This window comes from Gossypium hirsutum, chromosome D06 (genome assembly GCF_007990345.1).
Source record: "Gossypium hirsutum isolate 1008001.06 chromosome D06, Gossypium_hirsutum_v2.1, whole genome shotgun sequence".
Taxonomy (NCBI): domain Eukaryota; kingdom Viridiplantae; phylum Streptophyta; class Magnoliopsida; order Malvales; family Malvaceae; genus Gossypium; species Gossypium hirsutum.
The window spans coordinates 64,635,150-64,656,746 of NC_053442.1; the positions used below are offsets into that span (position 1 = coordinate 64,635,150).

The 21,597-nt window shown below is 36.9% G+C and overlaps 2 protein-coding genes across 3 annotated transcripts; both read right to left on the reverse strand.

Annotated features, from left to right (window-relative positions):
• Positions 1–802: 802 nt before the first annotated feature.
• LOC121218449 (uncharacterized) lies at positions 803–3,304 on the reverse strand. The gene is made up of 2 exons (XM_041095638.1): positions 2,899–3,304; positions 803–918 (listed from the first exon to the last, which is right to left on the reverse strand). The coding sequence occupies exons 1-2, from the start codon at positions 3,302–3,304 to the stop codon at positions 803–805; spliced, it is 522 nt and encodes a 173-aa protein (XP_040951572.1).
• A 12,952-nt stretch (positions 3,305–16,256) lies between these two features.
• On the reverse strand, positions 16,257–20,498 carry LOC107922868 (peroxisome biogenesis protein 2). Of its 2 annotated transcripts, none has more exons than XM_016853072.2 (8): positions 20,199–20,498; positions 18,955–19,071; positions 18,697–18,850; positions 18,033–18,169; positions 17,822–17,922; positions 17,388–17,505; positions 16,747–16,913; positions 16,257–16,561 (listed from the first exon to the last, which is right to left on the reverse strand). In XM_016853072.2, the coding sequence occupies exons 1-8, from the start codon at positions 20,310–20,312 to the stop codon at positions 16,432–16,434; spliced, it is 1,038 nt and encodes a 345-aa protein (XP_016708561.1). In that variant the 5' UTR covers positions 20,313–20,498; the 3' UTR covers positions 16,257–16,431. The 2 variants fall into 2 exon arrangements, with proteins under 2 accessions (XP_016708561.1, XP_016708562.1); XM_016853073.2 differs by lacking the exon at positions 20,199–20,498 and adding an exon at positions 19,856–19,883.
• Between the last annotated feature and the right edge of the window lie 1,099 nt (positions 20,499–21,597).

Below are 21,597 nucleotides of genomic sequence, written 5' to 3' on the forward strand. Positions count from 1 at the left end.
GTCGGGGAAGTGAGATTCGCTGTTGTAGCTTCAATCTGCTCCGCTGCATCGCCAGAAGTAAGATTCACCGTTGTGGCTTCGATCTTTTAAATTGCAATGTCGGGGAAGTGAGATTCGCTGTTGTAGCTTCAATCTGCTCCGCTGCATCGCCAGAAGTAAGATTCACCGTTGTGGCTTCGATCTTTTAAATTGCAATGTCGGGGAAGTGAGATTCGCTGTTGTAACTTCAATCTGCTCCACTGCATCGCCAGAAGTAAGATTCGCCGCTGTGGCTTCAATCCTTTAAATTGCAATGTCGGGGAAGTGAGATTCGCTGTTGCAGCTTCAATCTGCTCCGCTGCATCGCCAGAAGTAAGATTCGTCGCTGTGGCTTCGATCCTTTAAATTGCAATATCGGGGAAGTGAGATTCGCTGTTGTAGCTTCAATCTGCTCCGTTGCATCGCCAGAAGTAAGATTCGCCGCTGTGGCTTCGATCTTTTAAATTGCAAACTATGGTTTCTTCGATCTGCTTCGTTGTCAATACAGGAAGGCAAGATCTGCTATCTTCATTGATCTGTTCTCTGGGGAACATGACCTGTATAATCCATTTGATGGACCTATTTATCCTAATGTTTAGGATGTCATGATTAAAATGAATCAAAATTTCTTAACTAGCTGTGTATGAATGATATTTACATGAATGCAGAATGTCACGAGAATGATTCCTTAATGCTTAGGTTATCATCACGCAAAAGCTTATTAAGGATTATCGCTGACGTGCTACAACGCCTTCTTGCTCGACTGGCAAATCTAAAGAAACACTTAATCAGATTGCCCCCACTGTAAACCTCCAAGTTCAATCCACTGGATGCAAAATTTGAACCATCTTTCTCCCGCTGTAACCCAAAGGTAGAAAGATCTGGCCTTTTCTCGATCCTCTGCTATCACAATTCAATGATACAGAATGTGAAACTCTTTGGTCCTTTACCCCATTCCCAAGGTGTTATACCAAATGTTTATGCTCAACGAAGAATTTTCTTCTCCCAGAAGACCTTTCCTTATTGCTTGGTGAACATCGCTCGTTTGTTCATTGAAGCTTTATCACCAACACGACATCTTGTCATTTTGTTCAATGTTTGGACAACAAAATTTGAAAGGATAGTCCTGACTTAGACTTTTCCCTTTTAGACACTTTGAGTTTGGTGTGCTCTAAACAACAGTCCTGTTTCAGGTTCCTTCATTATTTAGAAATTCCTAGAGTAATATGCAAAACTCCATTTGCTTGAACATTCAGTTCATTAATAGTTATTCTAAATGTTTTTTCGAAAAAGATTATCACAATGAACAAACAAATGTTATTGAGAACAAATCTCGAAATGAATGAGTTAATCAAGATAGCAAATTTTGCTAAGATAAAAATGAAATAAGACAATAGACAAAATGAATTTTTATTGGGGAGTGAAGCTTGAAATGAATACATTAATCAAGACAACAAATTTTGCCAAGATTCAAAATATAAGATGACAACAGGTGCCCCAGATATCGCAGCACGAGCTTCCCTGGATAAGTTTTCTAAAGACCATTTAATATGTGTTTAGGGAATCTACAGTATTTTGTCGATACCCCAAGATGTCACCTACTCCTTCTTGTGATTCAGGTATAGTAAGACCACCACATGCCTCAGATCCTGATCAAAATTGGAGCTGTTCTGTTCACCTCACGTTACTTCAAAATTTGAGCCGCCTTTTTCAGGTTTTCAACTCAAATCCCCTTTGGTCTCAAAGCGCCATTTACGGATTTTCACATTGGCCTCTCCCTCTCCTTTTTTGTTTTTGTTTTTTTTTAGTGCCCCTTTTTTGAATGCCCCTTTTTTCAAGTGAAATATTTCTTGACTGAGTCTGAATTTACAGGGTTTGGCAGGCTTTTGCCATCCATCTCGCTCAGGATTAAAGCTCCTCCTGAAAAGGCCTTTTTTACCACATAAGGACCTTCCCAATTTGGCATCCATTTTCCTCTAAAATCCTTTTGTACAGGAAGAATCTTTTTCAAAACCAGGTCCCCCTCGTAAAATTCTCTGGGACGAACTTTTTTGTTATAGGCTCGCATCATTCGTTTCTGATACATCTGACCATGACAAATAGCTTTTAACCTTTTTTCTTCTACCAAGTTTAGCTGGTCATATCGAGATTGAATCCATTCAGCCTCATCCAACTTTAGTTCAGCTAATACTCGGAGGGAAGGAATTTCAACTTCTATGGGTAAAACTGCTTCCATCCCATAGACTAAAGAAAATGGTGTTGCCCGAGTAGAGGTCCTAACAGAAGTATGATATGCCAGGAGAGAAAAAGGTAATTTCTCGTGCCAGTCTTTGTAGGTTTCAGTCATTTTTCCTACAATTTTCTTGATGTTTTTGTTAGCTGCTTCCACGGCACCATTCATTTTTGGACGGTACGGTGACGACTTGTGGTGTCTGATCTTGAACTGACTACAAACTTCCGCTATTAAGTTGTTGTTTAAGTTCATCGCATTATCGGATATGATCCTTTCAGGCATCCCATATCGACATATGATCTCTTTTTTCAGAAACTTGCTAACTGCCGACTTCGTGACATTTGCATATGAAGCATCCTTCACCCATTTAGTGAAGTAATCAATAACCACAAAGATAAAACGATGCCCATTAGAAGCTTTTAGAGATATTGGCCCGATAACATCCATTCCCCACATGGAGAAAGGCCATGGAGAAACCATAACATGAAGGGGTGAAGGTGGTGCATGCATTTTGTCACTATAAATTTGGCATTTATGGCACCTTTTGGCATAATTAATGCAATCCCCTTCCATGGTGGACCAATAGTACCCAAATCTCATAATTTGTCTGGCCATCGTGAAGCCGTTGGCATGCGTTCCGCAGATACCTTCAGGCACTTCTTCCATAATTTCTTTTGCCTCGACAACATCCACACACCTCAACAATACTTGATCTTTTCCCTTTTTATACAAAATTTCCCCATCTAGGATATAGTCAATGGCTAATCTCCTTAATGTCTTCTTATCATTTTCTGTCGCATGGTCAGGGTACTCACGACTCTTCACATATCGTAATATGTCATGGTACCAAGGGTGATCATCCTTTCCCTCTTCATTGTCAATGTTGCAACAATGGGTTGAAGCCTCATAGATGCTGATCTGGATAGGCTTCATATCTTCTAATTTGTTCACTTTAAACATGGAGGCTAAAGTGGTCAAAGCATCTACCATCTGGTTTTCATCTCGCGGGAGGTAACTAAAGGTGCCACTATCAAATTCCTTAATCAATTCCATAACCAATTTTCGATAGCGGACCAACTTCGGGTCTCTTGTTTCTCATTCCCCTTTGAGCTGATAAATTACTAATGCAGAGTCCCTATATACCTCTAGCACCTTAATTTTTCACTCTATGGCTGCTCGGATGCCCATAATGCAAGCTTCATACTCAGCCATATTATTTGTGCAGTTAAAGTCCAATTTGCTAGTGAAAGGATAATAATCTCCACTAGGAGACACGAGTACTGCCCCAATTCCGTTGCCTATAGCATTTGAAGCTCCGTCAAAACTCAACTTCCAAGGACCACCTTCTTGGAAATCTTTCTCTACAGTTGCGATATACATCAAATCTTCATTTGGGAAATCGAAGTTCAATGGCTCATAATCATCCAGAGCCCTACTTGTTAAGAATTCCGCTATTGCACTCCCTTTGACCGCCTTCTGGTTTACATGGACTATGTCACATTCAGATAGAAGAATTTGCCATCGGGCCATTCTTCCATTCAGAGCGGTTGACTCCATTAAGTATTTTAGAGGGTCCAATTTGGAGATTAACCAGGTCGTATGGTACAACATGTACTGTCTCAGTCTCCGAGTTGTCCAGATTAGGGCACAACATAATTTCTCGATTGGCGAATATCTTGTTTCGCATTCAGTGAACTTCTTACTGAGATAGTAGATTGCTCTTTCCTTTCGTCCTGATTCATCATGTTGACCAAGCACGCATCCCATGGAATTTTTAAATACTGCCAAATACAGTATGAGCGGTTTGTCTGGGCAGGGTGGCATCAGCACTGGGGCGTTGGATAAGTAATGTTTGACTTTTTCAAAAGTTTTTTGACATTCCTCATCCCATACACCAGGATTATGTTTCTTGAGGAGGCGAAATATGGGGTCGCATTTCTCAGTTAGCTGTGAGATGAACCGAGCAATATATTTCTGCCTTCCTAGAAAACCTCGAACCTCCTTTTGAGTACGCGGCGGGGGTAATTCTTGTATTGCTCTTACTTTGTCAGGATCAATTTCAATTCCTCTCTTACTGACCACGAACCCAAGCAATTTTCCTGATCTGACCCCAAACGTGCATTTTGCTGGATTTAGCTTTAGCTAAAATTTTCTCAACCTCATAAATAATTTCTTAAGGACCTGCACATGTTCCTCTTGTGTTTTAGATTTTGCAATCATGTCATCAACATAGACCTCTAACTCCTTATGCATCATATCATGGAACAGTGTTACCATGGCCCTCTGATACGTTGCCCCTGCATTTTTCAACCCAAATGGCATCACCTTATAACAAAAGGTTCCCCATAGGGTTATGAATGTAGTTTTCTTCATATCCTCAGGGTGCATCTTAATTTGGATATATCCAGAGAAGCCATCAATGAAAGAAAACAGCGAATGTCCTGCTGTGTTGTCCACCAAGGTGTCGATGTGCGGCAAGGGAAAGTTATCTTTGGGGCTAGCCTTATTTAAATCTCTATAATCTACACACATTCGTACCTTCCCATCTTTTTTAGGGACAAGAACGATATTGGCTACCCTCTCGGAGTATTTGACCACCTGTAGGAATCCAGCATCGAATTGTTTTTGCACCTCCTCTTTTATTTTTAACACAACATCAGGCATCATTCTTCGGAGTTTTTGCTGAACTGGTTTGAAATCTTCCTTTATAGGAAGTCGGTGAACTACGATGTCAGTACTTAACCCCGGCATATCTTGGTATGACCATGCGAAGACATTTTTGAACTCTCGAAGCAATTTAACGAGGTCTTGTTTCACTTTTTCAGCTATGCACATGCCAATCTTTACCACCTTTCCCTCTTCCAGGATCACTGTCTCTATCGTCTCCTCGTGAGGTAGAATCTGTTTCTCTTCCTGCTCTACCATCCTCAACAAGTCCAGAGATAGGTTGCAATCTGTGTTATCTTCAAAATCTTGAGATTCCTCTAAACACATATCTCGTTCAAAAGGATTTTCTAAGTCCATAGTAGAGTCACTCATATCATTGATATCTTGGGACCTGTTATAGGTATCAAAGAATGTACAGGGAATGTATGAATTTAAGGATTCTTATTTAGTATGACCATGAATAAAAGAATGATTTGGAATAAAAGCATTCAAGATGACTATTCGTATGAAAGAATGAAAAGAATTTTAAAAGAATATATACTCAAAATGCGAAGATATATTTCATTGAAATCACAATGTCCACATATAAGCCCATTTCAGTTCACAAAAGTTTTCATTTTCTCTAGGCTTAGAACAATTAATATGTTTTGAATATTACTCTAGAAATGCTCTAAAAACTTCAGGCATTTCTTCTGCAGTCCAATTGTTTAAAACACTCCCAGGTTCAACGGGATAGATGCCTGATGTACTTCCTTCTTCAGATTCTTCTTCACATATGGCATTGATGCTCAAGTTTCCTAACATTTCCTCTGCGGTCTTTTTTCTTGGAGCCCTCAGTCCAGAATACATGGTTCCTCCTGATATGAATGTCCTAGATATGTGGGGGAAAGCCATAGGTTCCCAATCAACTTCTTTTCCATTCAAACGCGCCTTCCTTTTATCTTGTCTTTTCTCTAACTCTTTCCTTCTCTGCTTGGCATTTGGTTTAAATCCTAAACCAAAACGGTCTTGTTTGTCTTTCACCACTGGTACCTCTATCCTTCCTTGAAGGTATCTTCCCAGTCCTCTTCCATGCACAGCTCCTTTCCCAACTGTCATTTGTAGTCCCATCCTTGTGGCTCTAGATATGCTGGGCATTGGGATTTTTTTTCCCTCAGTGACAAAAGTTACATTTACGAACTCTAAGGATCGAAAAGAACATTCAACCGCATCATCATCCACTCCCAAATATGGTGTGTCATTGGTTACTGATGCAATGATGTCTTCCTCAGCGTCAACCGTAATTAACCAGCCTTTTGACACTAATTTCAACTTCTGGTGCAATGATGAAGGCACCGCTCCTGCTGAATGAATCCATGGTCTCCCGAGCAAGCAATTATACGAAGGCTTAATATCCATCACTAAGAAATCAACTTCGTACGTATTTGGGCCAATCAAGAGAGGTACTTCTATTCTTCCCATCACCTTTCTTTCGGTACCATCAAATGCTCTCACTATGTTCCGGTATAATTTCATGTGTGAGCTGTCCACAAGTAACCTATTTAAGGTGGATTAGGGTAAAACATTCAAGGCTGATCCATTATCAATAAGCACTCTTGATAACATATATTTCCCACAGTAAGTAGAAATATGTAAGGCTTTGGTGGCTCCTCTTCCCCCGGGCGGTATTTCATCATCATTAAAGAAAATAAAATTGTCGGCACTGATATTATTAACCAAACGGTCTAACTTATTCACTGAGATATCATCAGTGACGTAAGTTTCATTTAGCACCTTAATTAGCGCATTACGATGTATCTCTGAACTTAGAAGCAATTCAAGCATCGAGATACGAGCCGGTTGCTTATGTAATTGCTCTACCACGCTGTACTCGCTACGTTTTAAGAATTTTAGAAATTCATTAGCCTCATTTTCAGTTACCGGCTGATTGATACGCGGCTCAATTTTGTCTGTCTTTGCTTTTCCCAATTCAACCGCTAAGGCTTTTCCTTTTCTAGACTCCACTCTTGCGTTTGTCGGATCATAGCGTTTTCCACTTCGTGTATAGAATCCTTCATCCTCTCCTGAAGCATTTACCAAGCTCTCTTCCCCTGGGATTGTTACATTGCAGTTGTAATTCCAAGGAACCTTTTTTGCTATCCTTGTAGGGAAAGGATACAGGTTTTTGGATTATGACCTTTGGTGCTATTTTTATTCCAGATTCTCTGCTCATTGCTTTTGAAATAATTACCACCGGGTAATTAGCCTTTTGGGCTTTCCCCGTAGATCCTTCTTCTGTAGCATAGACCTCTCCTTCTGCTAGTTCATTAATCTCTTCATAAAACTCTAACTCTTTACTATCCATTAAGCTTTACACCATGGTTCTGAACTCGGTACACTTTTGGATGTCATGGCCTTCTTCTACGTGGAACTCACAAAACTTCCTTGCTCGTTCAGACCTTTTTATTGAATTTTGCCTGATGAGACCTCTTTTCACCATTTGTTTCCAAACCCATTCAAGGGGGGTCCTTATCTCGGCTACGTTGGCTTTGACTCTCTTTCTTCCGTTCTCAATTATCGCGTTCACCCATTTATTGTCATGATTGGGCAACGGATTCTCTGCTACATTTGGTCCTGATGAGTCACCAATCTTTACGATCCCCAAATTGATAAGTTTTTCAACTAACTTCTTGAATGCAGTGCAGTTTTCAATCGAATGCCCCTTGGTCCCCGCGTGATACTCGCATTGGGCGTTTGCGTCATACCACTTAGGGTATGGGGGATGCATTGGTTTCAGGTAATATAGAGATACCACATGTGCATCGAAGAAGTTCTGGTACAATTCCCTATGCGTCACTGGGATGTGTGTGAATTGAAGTCTCTCTACGTTTGGCCTTGGATTAGATTCCTGTTTCGAAGAACCTTGCCGATTAGCGGTTACTGCTCTGGCTTGTCCGACCGTGATTGTTTTAGAATGGTCCTTGTTAAACATGCTTGTATTGTTTATCTCGTGCTCCTTCTTTCTTGGAGCCGACCTTTTAGTACTTTCTCATGTTTCTGTCTTGCCACATCTTATGGCGTTCTCTATCATTTCTCCAGACATCACTATGTCTGAAAAGCTTTTAGTGGCACTGCCCAACATGTGATTGAGAAATGGAGCTTTCAAGGTATTGACAAAAAGCATGGTTATCTCCTTCTCTAAAAGTGGTGGTTGAACTTGTGCTGCTACCTCCCTCCATCTCCGAGCATACTAGCGAAAGCTCTCATTAGTTTTCTTTTCCATGTTTTTCAATACAATTCGATCAGGTGCTATATCCATCACATGTCTGTACTGCTTTATAAAGGCCTGCGCCAAATCTTTCCAGGAGTGGATTTCGGTTCGACTCAATTGATTGTACTATCTAGCCGCTGACCCAATCAAACTGTCCTGAAAATAGTGAACCAACAGTTGCTCATTATTGATGTACCCAGTCATCCTTCGGCAAAACATAGTGATATGAGCTTCGGGACAACTTGTCCCGTCATATTTTTCAAACTCCGGCATCTTAAATTTGGGAGGGAGGACCAAATCGGGTACCAAGCTTAGATCTTTAGCGTCCATCCCATTATAATTCTCGCTACTTTCCATGGCTTTGAATTTCTCTTCGAGCTATTTACATCTTTCCTCCAATCGGCTCGGCAGTTCTTCCTTTGTTTTCTCTTTTCCCATCATTTCGTCAAAATCGGGTACTATGGGATTGGTAGGGGCTTCTCCGAGATGAGAACCTATTCTAGTTTGGAAATTTACTGACAGTGAGGCACCAGTTTGAAACTGCTGAGGCCTGATAGTAACAGATGATCTGTGTGGTTGCACCTCAGCTTGGGTTTGCGCATGAGGAGGATGAAACCTGGGGGATAGAGAGGGCTATCATTATTTTCTTCTTCTGTATTAACCACGGGGTCTTTTCCTTTGTCGCTTCCCCCTTTGAACAACTGCATTAATTCAGCTATCATGCTTTTTTGAGACTCTATCATTTCGTTCTTCATATCTTGTTGAATCTTCTCTAACCGCTCTTGCATTTGTTCTTGCATCTCCTTTTGGAGTTGTTCGAGTCTTTCGAGTCTTTGATCCATGGCTTTTGTTTTGCGACGGGTACCGTAGTGATAAACGGTTGGCGAAATTTTGTTAGTTTCTAGGGTAGTTCTGTCATAATTTTAAATTAATTAGGCTCTCTTTTTAAAACTTGATGCATATGATGATATGTAGATGCATGAATGCAAAAAGAGGCACTGATTCTAATTCAACTTTATTAGAAAACTTTACTAGAGAAGAAATTTCTTTACATAAAATAGATTACATATACGGCTTTGCCCTTATACCCAAAGCCTTAACCTTTTTAAGAAGCCAAGCTAATTCTCGGCCCCGGTCCGATTCTGACTCATACTTCAAACTTAATAGATCAGCTTGAACCGCTAGAGTTTGCAGGTGATCAGCTACCTCGCGTACTTAAACCACTGCCTCACCCATAACATAATCTCTGTCTCTAATCTGATCTTGAGACCGCTAGAATTGCCCTTGCCACTGCTCACTACTTCTTTCCAGAAGCTCTATTCGGAATTCGCTGTTTTGCAATGCGTCCTCGAGCTCTCTTACTTGTCCCTTTAATTCTTCAATTTTGTCCAAGCTTGCCTTTAATTCAACCGCAGAATTACGACTACGGTATTGGTGAAGTAGCCTTTCCAGTTCAGTTACTCGGGCATTCAACTTCGTCTTCTCGTTTTGGCAGACTAGTAGACTCTCTCCCAAAGTAACTTCTCGAGTTTGAGTATCCTGAAATTTCTTTTCCCACTGATTAGCTTTCGTTTTTTCCTCCTGAATTTCCTGTCGCCATTGTTCTGGCGTTTTACCCAAGCCAGCAGTTCTTATCGACCTACGCAACTTCTTATAATCCGTCTTCAGGTTGTCTAAATCTTCTTCTGCCTTGTTCTTTCCTTTTCTTAATTTGTCGGCCTCTAATATTTGAATGTCCAAATCCAGCCCTAACTGCATTTTCTCTTCCTCTAACTGCTCTACTTTCTTCCCTATCTCCAAACTCCTCTTTTCAAATTCTTCCTTGATAATTTCTATCTCAGAGGGCAATACTTGTAGGTGTTTCTCTAAAGATCGAGCAGTTTCTGGATTTGACGCCAGGATATTATCGTTGACCCTTTGATCACGCCACTGGCTATACTCGGGGGTCATTGTCGGACCCACGGCTAAAATCTTCATTCGGCGAGTTTGGTTCCAGGCATTAGACACTTCTCAAACCTTTTTCTTATAATTGTCCTCCCTATAGGAAAAATCACAATAGGCCAACCCCTGCGTTGCTGGCATGAATTGTCGTGATCTATACTGTCTAGATACGAGTAGGGGAGCATATCCGATAGCTCCCTATATCCCGAGTAGAGGAACCCAGTCGAAATCTCCACATCGGTACAATATCTCATCAGGAATTAACCAAGGAGCCCTCCATTCAATATCTTCATCCTGGAGATTCTGGAGTATCTCCATCCATCTTTCTTCTGAAATATCATCCCGTCTTGGCGTGGCCACCAATTCCTCTAGAGGAGAGTAGCTGTTAGAGAATACTCGATAAGAGACATTTTCCACTTTTCAGAAATGGCTATGAAACCATGCCAATAAAAGCTGTGCGCATCCAATAAACCTTCCCTCACCTGTTTTCTGACATGCACTCAAGGATCTGAAAGTTTCAGCCAGTATTGCCGGAACCGGTGTAACCCCTTTACTAAGCCGATCAAACAAATCAGATACAGCCTCGTCTATGTGCCCTAAAGCTTTGGGGGAAGACCACTAGCCCGTAGATACCTAAAGCGAAGACATCGGCCCTTTTCTTTACGTCAGGATGTACAAGCACCAAATCTCGTAAGCTTTTCCAAGGGACACATTTACTGTCGCTCTTCTGTTGGATTCGGGCAGCGACCCACTGCTCACTCATCCCAGTGATGTTCATTAATTTCCTTAACAACGGAGGGACACATGCAGCTCTAGAATAAACCCTGTCGACTTGAAACTTTGGGCACCGAAGCAAGGTCGTATACTCCTCCACAGTAGGCGTCAAATCTACTTTCCCAAAAGTGAAACAACTGTAGGCAGGATTCCAAAACTGAGTAAAGGCTCGGAATAAATACTTGTCCACTTTGACACTGAGCAGATAAGGTAGGTCACCGTAGTTACAATAGAACAGCTGCTTGGTCTCGACATCCCACTGATCCCAGACTTCTTTCATTTCTCGAAGGTCATTCTGGATTACACTGATACGGGTGAAATCCCACAATTCTGACGCGTGCCCTTCGGTAAGACTATCGCCTTTCTCCCGTTGTGTCGTCTCAGCCCATACTCGCACAGCCGCATTATCTTCTACTTTATCAGGAAATCCCTTTTCCATGATAAGCTGTCGTTTTAGACACTGAACATGAATCGACACCTCTTTTAGAATGACAATGCCATATAATCACAAATAAAGCAAAAATAGTATTACGCAGAACAAGATTTGACGTAAATGACGGTAAGCATAGCATCCATTTAGGTAAGCACTAAGGTTTGGCGTAGCTCTACCTAGGTCGGTTCTTATGGCTCATTACATGTGGTTTGGTTCTAAGTAGGGTACCTGAACCAGCAGATTCCTCAATCCTCACCCATTATAGGCTCATACGGACTTAGTTCAGTTCAGGGGAATACATTTCCCTATGGCCATGCGGAGATGAAAATCTCACGAAGACATAGGTACGAATGTATCCCGGAAGCGATTCACTATCCCATGCGGAGGTGAAAACCTCACGAAAGCGTAGCTTCTCACTCCCACTTAAGAGGTGTGACCAACGGTCATGCAATGCAATGTGCAGATGTATATAAAAAATTTAAAATACAAAACATGATAAAAACTATAACTCAAAATAAAATGTAATGAGAGGATCGTATATTTAAATCAAATTTTCAACTTTCGACAAAAAGACAAGAGATAATCAACTCGTGGCTTGACTCTCTTATTTATGTTCCCCAGTGGAGTCGCCAAGCTGTTGACACCATTTTTTTCGATGAAAACGGGGTCGACTTGGGTTTTGAAAATGAAAAAGGGAGTCGCCACCAATCTTTTTTGAGGTGTGATTAGGTCACCTTGGAAAGAGGTTGTTTTTAATAAATAATTTGATTTTATTAAAACAACGATTTTGGTCTACAGAATCTAGAAAACGGGTTCAGAAGTCGGTTACGTACGAGGAAGGGTTAGCACCCTCGTAACGCCCAGAAATTGGTACCTAGTTAATTATCTAACGTCTTGATATTGAAAATTGAAAACTTGAAAGAATTAAAAATACGATCCTTGTATTAAAATGAAAATTTTTGGAAAAAGAAGTATATTTCACGTTAATCGAGAAAGAGAATCACATCCAGTAAGTTAGAATACAATGTCTCAAATTCTCGACATGAATAAAAAGGAGCTTATTTAAAAGATATTTTAGCCATCTCGGATTTAAAATGAGATCACGACCAGTAAGTTAGGACGCGATTTTTTTAACCCCGAGATCATTTTTTTTTTAAAATGAGTTTAAAAAGATTCGTGTATTTAGATTTATCGTGAAAATCGAAACCCAATAAGTTAGGGTACGATCATCTCGAATCCAATACATGGAGTGCTATTTATTAAAATAAATAAATTTTGTTATATATATCGAATAGAACACAAAATCATAGTGAAAGCAAATTACATTTTTTATGCATGGCAAAATCATAATGAATATGAAAATATAAAAACGATGCAAGCAATAGCAATCAATATAAACGATCAAACTTACAACATATAAAATAACAAAATATAAAAAACGAATAAAACTAAAATATTCATTCAAAATAATAACAAAAATGAAATAAATAAATAGCAAATACAATTAAGTATAAAAAGATATATATAGACATGATCTAAAATATGTGTATACATGAATTAACAAAATATATAAAGTATATTTTGATATATATATATAAATAAATATGCATATATATAAAAATATGTACATGTATCTAGGTGTATAAAACTATGGAATACGAAAATAAAGAAATACATATAAAAAGTAAGTGTATATATATATTGTAAAATAAAAGAAAATATATATATATGTACAAATTAAAGTTTTTTTTTAAAATAATGAAAATATACATATGTATACAAATAAATACGTTAATTTATATACATGCTAAAAATATATAAAAAAATGTGTATGTATATGCGGATTCAAAAAATATAAAAAAGGTGTATTTTAGATTATAAAGATTATATATAAACATGTATGTATTTATGAAAATGAAAATATGTACATAGATATATAAATAGGTGCATAAGTTGTAAAATATATAAAAATATATATACGAAATTTAAATAAAATCAATATAAATAAATAGGTAATAATAATAATAATAATAATAGGACTAATTCAAAACAGAAATGAAATCTTAGGGCTGAAATAAAAAATAAAATAGAATAAAGGATCAAAATGTAACGCGCGCGAAAAGGGGGGACCAAAATGGTAAATACCCTGAAACCCCAAAACACTGTGCAGCAAAGGGTCAAATTAGAACAAAAATAAAATTCTGGGGCTAAATTAAAAAATAAAAGGAAATAGCGAAATAGGACCAAATTGCAACGCGCTTCAAAGTCAGAGGGACTGCGCGCGAAAATATCCCATTTAAAGAAAACATGCGGATCCTTCCCCTGGGTCGGGTCACCGCGCGGGTCAGAGCTCAATACGACGTCGTTTTGGAGCCACTGATCAGACTCCAAACGGCATCGTTTCACACATCACAAAAGGGCCAAAAGAACCCTAATCTGGCAACCACCCTTTCATTATTAAACGAGAAAGAAAAAAAGAAAAAAATAAAAATAAAAATAAAAAAGAAACACAAAAAAGAAAAGCAGAGAGCTCGAACCCTCCTCTCTGTGCCTCTCTCGGCCCTTAAGCTCAGGCCACCATGCCGCCCCATGGCCAGTGGCCGGGGTTGCACGAGAACGGCCCCTAGGCCTCCCTCCTTTGCGGCGTCCCCGAAGGCTAAGCCTTCTCAACCGCGAGATCAAGGAAAAGGGATGAAACGCCCCTTTTGGCTCGACTCCGACGACGGCAAGGTGAAGCGGTAAGGTATTTACTCCTTTCCCTTTCAGTTCTTTTTTCTTTTTGATCGATTGCAGAAAAAAAATTAACAATAAATAAAGAGTAAAGTAAATAAGAAACAAGAACAGAGAAGAATAAACTGGAGTCAACCTTTTTTGATCTGTTTTTTCTTTTTTAATTCAAAACGCCGTCCCCTTTGTACAGAGATATTGTTTGGCTTTTATAGCCTTTTACATTGTATTTTTATTGTATTTTGCGGTCTTGCACTATCTGTTGCGTGCTCTTGCTTTTTTTCTATCATTTTTTGCAGGCGTTGATGAAGCTAGTAGCGGCGGGTGGCGATGGGACAAAACGAATGATGATGGCAGAGGGATGGGCGCGGCGCTAGGCTTGGCTAGGGTTTCCGTTTTCTGAAACCCCTGACGGGGTTCTGGGCCTGTTGGGCTTATTGGGCCGCTTGGGCTCTGTCAATTGGGCCCGGGCAATAATTGGGCTGTACAGAATGAATTATACTATAATAAGATTTTAATTTTATATGCTTAATTTTTAATTTAATTCAAACAATTTCACTCGGTTTGACTCAACTCAACTCGGTTTGAAAAAGCTTCAAATCAAGTTAGAATGATAAAATAAAACTCAACTCAATTAACTCAATTTTTTTTACTTAATTCGACTCGATTCAATCGAAATGTTGATCCCTACTTTTATATATGTGCCCAAGAATTTGAATTTCTACTGCCCTCGTTTGGTTTTCCACAATTGAACATTTCAGTTTTTTTTTTCCTTAAATATATCTAACTTAAAATTTAAACATTAAGCATAAAACATGGTGATGGAGCCCCCCATCAAGTTTAGACCCATTCTTCTATCACATACTGATTTAATGATCATGTCTACGATTTTATTTTCTTCTCGAGAAATATGCTCAATGTTCCGGTGACTTATGAATTTCAATAATGAATGAATTCTTCATACTAATCTTTATAGTTATCATATTTATTAAAATTTCATCAAATATGATTATTTACCATAATTGGAAAAAAATCAACTAAATTGAAAATACCAAAAGTCATTACAGATGAATAAAAATCTATAGTTGAAATAATAAGATAAAAATCTCATTAGCCTGATGAACCACATAAAAAGAAAGAAAATCTTAAAAATAAAAATGGAAAACAATATATAGTTTAAGAAGATAAAAAATATTTAACAACGATAAGAATTAAATAAAAAATTTAATTAAATAGAAATGAACCAAAATGATGAAAAAAAAACAACTAAAACATGCACCGACTTGTCAAAAATGTTTTTTTACATATCATAATATTGTAACTACGAACTAATTTAACACAAAAAAAATATGTAACATTTTAAAACAATTAATATTTTATTGTAACCTCCAAAACAATTTATGACGCAATTTTAAGATTATAATATGTAAATCTATTGAGTATTAGCTCGATAGAGGAGAACATAGTTTCCAGTGTATTGAAACGCATTATCCTTCCATTTATGGATTGGGAAGAAGCTATGAATAGTTCTAAGCATTGTATCAAAAATAAATAATGAGATTGTTTAAATATATATATATAACATTTAAAATGATTTAACAAAAACTAACAATCTCTTGACCCGATGACAAGAGCATTATATGGTAGACATAAGAACTTAGATTCGATGCTATACTATCTCATTTCCCTCCCCCACTTATCAAAAATAAAAATGATTTAGCAAAAAAAATTGTAACCTCTTAAAATAATTTAATGCATATGGATTTAATTCAAAAAAATATAAAATATTGAAAACGATTCATTCATTTAAATAAAAATTCCCACTTTAACTCAATTTATTTTTTTTTATTTCTTAGATTATAAATTCTTTTTAAAATGTGTAATTTAAAAGTTTTCACAAAACTATTATAAACAATATATATATATAAGGAAAGGATTAAGTTTTTTTTTTAGAGATTAGAATTTTAAAAAATTGAGAAAAAAATTATAGAAAACAGAAGCAAAAGAAAAGAAGAGATGAAAAGAGATTGGGGTTAAAATATATATATTAAAGAAAATGGAGCAATTATCAATTATGCCCTTACAAATTTTTATAAATAAAAAATTAAAATGACAATTATAATGGCTCTCAAAAGAGCTGGTTATATATATAGATAGATAGATATATCTGTATCCACCGAATATCTTAAAAATGTCAAAAAAAAATTCCAAGCTAAAAAAAATGACCACATTATGAATGTGACAATTTGACAAAAGAATGATTAATTTCCCCCACAGTCAAGTGGGGGGTCAAAACAGAAGGCAATTGTTTTCTCAAACTATATTGTATTCCCACATCAGGCAATTTTGTTCCATATTCCAAGTGTACAATGCTCTTATCCAACTAAATTACTGATTATGAGTTTTATGTTCAACTATGCTGCCATGCCGTTGCATTGCCACAACAGGCTCACTGCACCGGGAACACCGGAACGATGGAGCTGCCGCACATCGTGTTCGTAGGCAGTAGTAGCAATACCTGTCAATACAAAAATTTAACCATTTACAGGCAAGCAATACTTGAAAATTAATCTCCAACACTGCAAATGCATATACTTAGTGAAAACCGGTGTACACGGTAGCAATCGTCCTTGCACAAGGCAAGTACGGTGAACAAAGACTAGAAGGATATCTGGAGAATAGGATAGGAATCAGTTAACTTACCTGTGCTGACATGGGAGAGCAAGATACGGAGTTGTCGGACTTGCCCGGCAAATGGGACAAGTCGAATCGTCCTCTGTAGAACTTGAAGATTTGTTCTTCGAGAACGGGTGAAGAACGCTTTTAACCGTTGAAGAGTTTAGAAGAGGGAGAAGCAGCAACAGCATTTCCTGCTTAATAGCAAAGCAAATGTAAGTACAAAAATACATTCATCACAACAGCAACTCCCAGCAGCCAGCCCTGCCTATTCATTCTAGGTGAGGTTTTCAAGTCATGGTTGTTTGAACCAGACTGAACCGGGCAGTCAGACTGGGAACCGGGCGGTCGGACCGGGAACCAGCCAGGGCATCGGTCAGGAAAAAGGCATTAGACTAATTGAACCGGATTTTTTAAAATATTTTTTAAAAATTTTTAATGATTTATTTAATCAAACCACACGGACCAATCGAACTAGTGGCTTGACCGGTTTGACCACCAGTCTAGTTCTAAAAACCTTGTTTCAAGTATCAGAAATAAATAATGCCAAACACTAAATTTTAACAGCTGATAAATAGGTTTTCCGTAAATTCCCCATTGATATGCACCTCAAGTACTGTCTTTTATTCATATCAACATACATTTCGACAAGTAAAAGGAAACATTACCGAGAACTCATTCCACACTAACTGGCGATTCATGTACTCAAAGCTAACTGCTCGATTCATGTTAGGGCTTTCATAGACAAGCCTAGCTCTTAACGCTCTTTCAATGAGGTTCCTATACCTGCATTAGAAACAACAGATGAAATCAGATCAATGTCAACTGCTGAGAGGTGGTTATAGAAAAACAGGTTTTTCAGAACCACCTAAAAAGTTCCCTAATCATCAAGCATTCGTGTTTGTAGAATATGGTAATCCATATCAATCCAATAACCATACAAACCAATCAATTTCTAACAATAAAGATGAAAAAAACGAAAACTTGGTACAAAATCTAGTAAGTTAAATCACTATGCTTGTTATCGGTGCTTGTGTCCTTTTGCATTATTTATTTTCCTAATGAGATTCAAGAATACACGTTTTCAATAATTAAAACCTACCTTCCTGTGTAAAGAAATAAGAGTAGGTTGCCAAATGACGCAGCCTTATAAAGCCCTTCAATACGTTGCATCAAACCCCAAACTCGCCGTGCCAATGGCCTCTGAAGACAGGAAATCAGTATCGACTTCAGACCATGTCCAAACTCTTCCCAAGGAAGAACACGAAGAAGAGGAAAACAGAAAAGAAAGGATACAAACAATGAATCAGCACCTGTTCAGAATCACCCCATCGACGAAAAGCAGAGAATGACTGTAAACGAGCCCAAATGTACTGACCACCAACTGCGGCAATGCAATACCACATCTTCTGAGCAACAGTTAGCCCAGGCCCTTCCAAACCCGTTCTTACTGCAGAAAAAGAGTAGCACAATGTAAGGTCCTTGATAAGGCTACACGAGACTAAAGAAGGGAACAAGTAAAGAAAAGACAATGTTAAATAGCATAAAGGGAGTAAACACAATTCAAAACTGAAAACATTAACTAAGAGGTAAACTGCTCCATCTAAAATATGCTCAAAAAGATTGTTCCAATAAGGAGTAGATGTAATTTTCATATAATAACACTGATAGTTGCAGTCATAAGTAAAGTCGAGTAACAATGATCATAAATAAGTCTAAATAACACTGATACCAGAGCATGATTTGGTCAGCAAACTAAGATGCCATTTTACTCAGACTCAAGTGTGTTGGATATGCATCTAACACAGACATGTTTAGTTTTTTCCTCGAGGTTTTGCATGTATTTGAAGGGTTCACAGAGGGTTATATCCTCATATCCATGTCCAAAAATGTTACGAACATGGACATTTCATGAAAAATGAAGAACCGGAGCAACATATGTAGCACAATAATAAAAAGAAGTCCAGACCTTCTTACCATTTTCTCTTATTTCCACGGCACGTTCATCTCGGTACCTCAAATTCATAAGAGCAATTCCTGGAGTCGGTTTATCTACCCAAATTGAGAACCTCCAAATGAGAAACTCAAGGAAAGCATCGAGTTCGGGTTCATATTGAAATAACATTCCTGGCTAACCCCAATAAAACAAAGAAACAAACTCAGACAATCGGTTTGCGCAACGTAATTTATAATTAAACCATTAATGGATGCAATAAAAAAAAAAAAGAACATTACCTTCATCAAGGAGAAAACTTTAACCAACTGTTCTTTCAACATAGCTGACATCTCAATATCCAATCTGGCAGCATCAAACTGATTAACCCTAGATATTGATATCGGTAGCGTCGAATGCTGCAACAATTGACCAAGAACAGTTAATAAAAGAGTTTACTAAAGTTAAATAACAGCAAAATAGAAAAGAATCTCATCTAGAAATTGTGTATAATTCTAACCTATTCACCAAAAGATCAAAACCTTTCTATAAAAGTCTTCCATATCTATAACTAGAGAACTAAGGGAGTGCTTGGTTGAGGGGAAAATGGAAGGATGAAAGGAGAGTGTGGAAAAGTAAAAAGAAATAAATTGTAAATGTGTTTGGCAGGAAAAAAAATTGAGAGGAAAGAAAACAGATGCCTATTTTCCATCCTAATGCATAAAAACAAATCATTCCAAATTAGAATGAAACGAGGAGAGAAAATAAGGGATGCAAGCATGGAAATTCAAAATTGTGCATCTTTCAAAAGTTCTATTTTATTTTTCTTATTTTTCAACACTATCAAACAATGAATCAAAACAAAATTATTTTTTTTCATTCAATTTTTCCATCTTTCCTACCAAGCACACCAATGAAAATTTATATTTTCCATCTTTCCATTTTTCTACTTTTCCAAATTTCTATCTACTCTACCAAGCAAACCTAAAACTTCATTTCTTTTTCCCATTACATAATGCAATTCCATTCAACATTAGCAAAATTATACCTTGATACCCAAAAATTCATAATCAAACAAGTTCCCATGCATCCTCAGGGCCAGTAATCATTAATCAAACAGTTAAAAGGAAAATCAACAAAGGGTAATGTCTTTTATTATTCAACTTCAACCAAATTTTCACCAAAAAGATTTAAAAAATAAACCTGATGAGAAAGAGAAACAGAGTGCCAGTAAGGAAGTTACCCAAAAATTCTCCAGATAGATTAAAAGTTCTCATTCTTTTCCCAATTTTAATAATGCAATTCCATTCAACATTAGCAAATTAATACCCAAAAATTCAAAATCCTCATATAAAAATGAAAAGAAAAAGTTACCCAGAAATTTCCCAGATAGATTTCAATAAATAAAAACACCCCATGAATTCTTAAGGCCAGTAATCAATAATTGAACAGATAAAAAGAAAATCAACAAAGGGTAACCTCTTTTATTGCTTAATTTCAACAAAATAATATTCATAGCAAAAAAAAAAATTAAAAGAGTGTGAACCTGATGAGAAAGAGAAACAGAGTGCCAGTGAGGAAGTAGCTTTTGATAAGAAGTAATCCATGCATCTTCTCGTGGCGGTGGTGCTGTTGATGGATTGCTTCTAAAACTAATCATTTGATGAAAATTAAATTATGATTTTCTTTCTTCTTCTTTTTTGGCGCAAATTTTATATGATTGAGATTTGTTTGTTGTCGAAATCTTGAAGATGGGGTTATTTAATTTATTTATTTATTCTGGACTCGGCTGCTCTGTTTCTGAAAATGATGCTAAAAGCTTCGAGAGGTAGACTTGAGTTAACTCGCAACTTGCAACTCATTTATTGCATTTATAAATAAATAATAGGGAAAATTGCACCTAATGTCATTAGATTATTAGTAAATTTATCTTTTGATCACTCAACTTTAATAACTTACACAATGGTCATTGAACTATTCTACAATTCTCATTTAAGTCATTGGTGAACTATTTCATTAGGCTATTAAGGTTTTCTTTGAAGTCTGATTGTGAGTTTCAAGTGATAATTCGACAATCAATACGGTGGATCAGTATTCATCGACGAGTAGAATAACGTACGTTAGAGCCAAGTCGATCTGACAGTCAATGTTGAATATTAGAGAAAAAAAATGGTTTGAATTTTAGTGTGCAAATTCATGATATTCAAAATTGTTTCATGAAAAAAAATGAATTATAGAAGAAAAGAAAAGGAAAACTTTTGATTGGTGCAAGTAGTATGAACAAAGAAAGTAATATAACAATGATTTTAATAGCCAAATTACTTAAACGAAAATTTTCGAATAATTAAATTATCATTTTATAACTTTTTAAAATTGAGTGGTCAAAACGTAAATTTATTAATAGCCGGTAACCTAAACAATAAAAACCTAAATTTGGGATTGGACGGTAATTTTGTCTATTTTGTAAGACTTTAGGCACACCCACAAAACAATAAAAGAATAAATAATTGTATAATATAATTGTTTAAGATGGGAAAAAAATAAAAAAAAGGGGGGTAATATTAAAGTTTTGAGCAAAAGAATGCATGTGAAACTTACTTTTGAAGTTTTAATTTGGGAATTTTCGAATAATAAAGATAATCATATAACAATTATAATTAAACTATTTTGTATTTGTACAAATTATTAATATTTTTAGGTCTTATCGTTTGGCAATTAAAAAAAACATAAATTATAAGTAGATAAAATCTATTTATCATTTTAATGTGAAAATTTTTTAATTCTTTTATTTTAATATTACCTTTTAATTATATTAGAAATATATTAAACAAATTTTATAAATTCAATTCAATTAATCAAATATCACCTACCGTCTATGCATAATACAGATACTCAATCATAATGTATATCATAATTTTTAAATATCCATATTATCCTTGTATTAT

What these genes read in the sequence shown, in the direction of transcription:
- LOC121218449 (XM_041095638.1), bottom strand. Translation starts at nt 3,304, where the DNA reads ATGGAATTGATTAAGGAATTTGATAGTGGCACCTTTAGTTACCTCCCG. An exon ending in TATGGAAGAAGTGCCTGAAG is followed by an intron (nt 919 to 2,898) that starts GTATCTGCGGAA and finishes TTGTGATAGCAG; the next exon opens with AGGATCGAGAAAAGGCCAGA.
- LOC107922868 (XM_016853072.2), bottom strand. Translation starts at nt 20,312, where the DNA reads ATGATTAGTTTTAGAAGCAATCCATCAACAGCACCACCGCCACGAGAA. An exon ending in TTATTTCTTTACACAGGAAG is followed by an intron (nt 17,506 to 17,821) that starts GTAGGTTTTAAT and finishes TTTCTAATGCAG; the next exon opens with GTATAGGAACCTCATTGAAA. An exon ending in GCTCTCCCATGTCAGCACAG is followed by an intron (nt 16,562 to 16,746) that starts GTAAGTTAACTG and finishes TTGTATTGACAG; the next exon opens with GTATTGCTACTACTGCCTAC.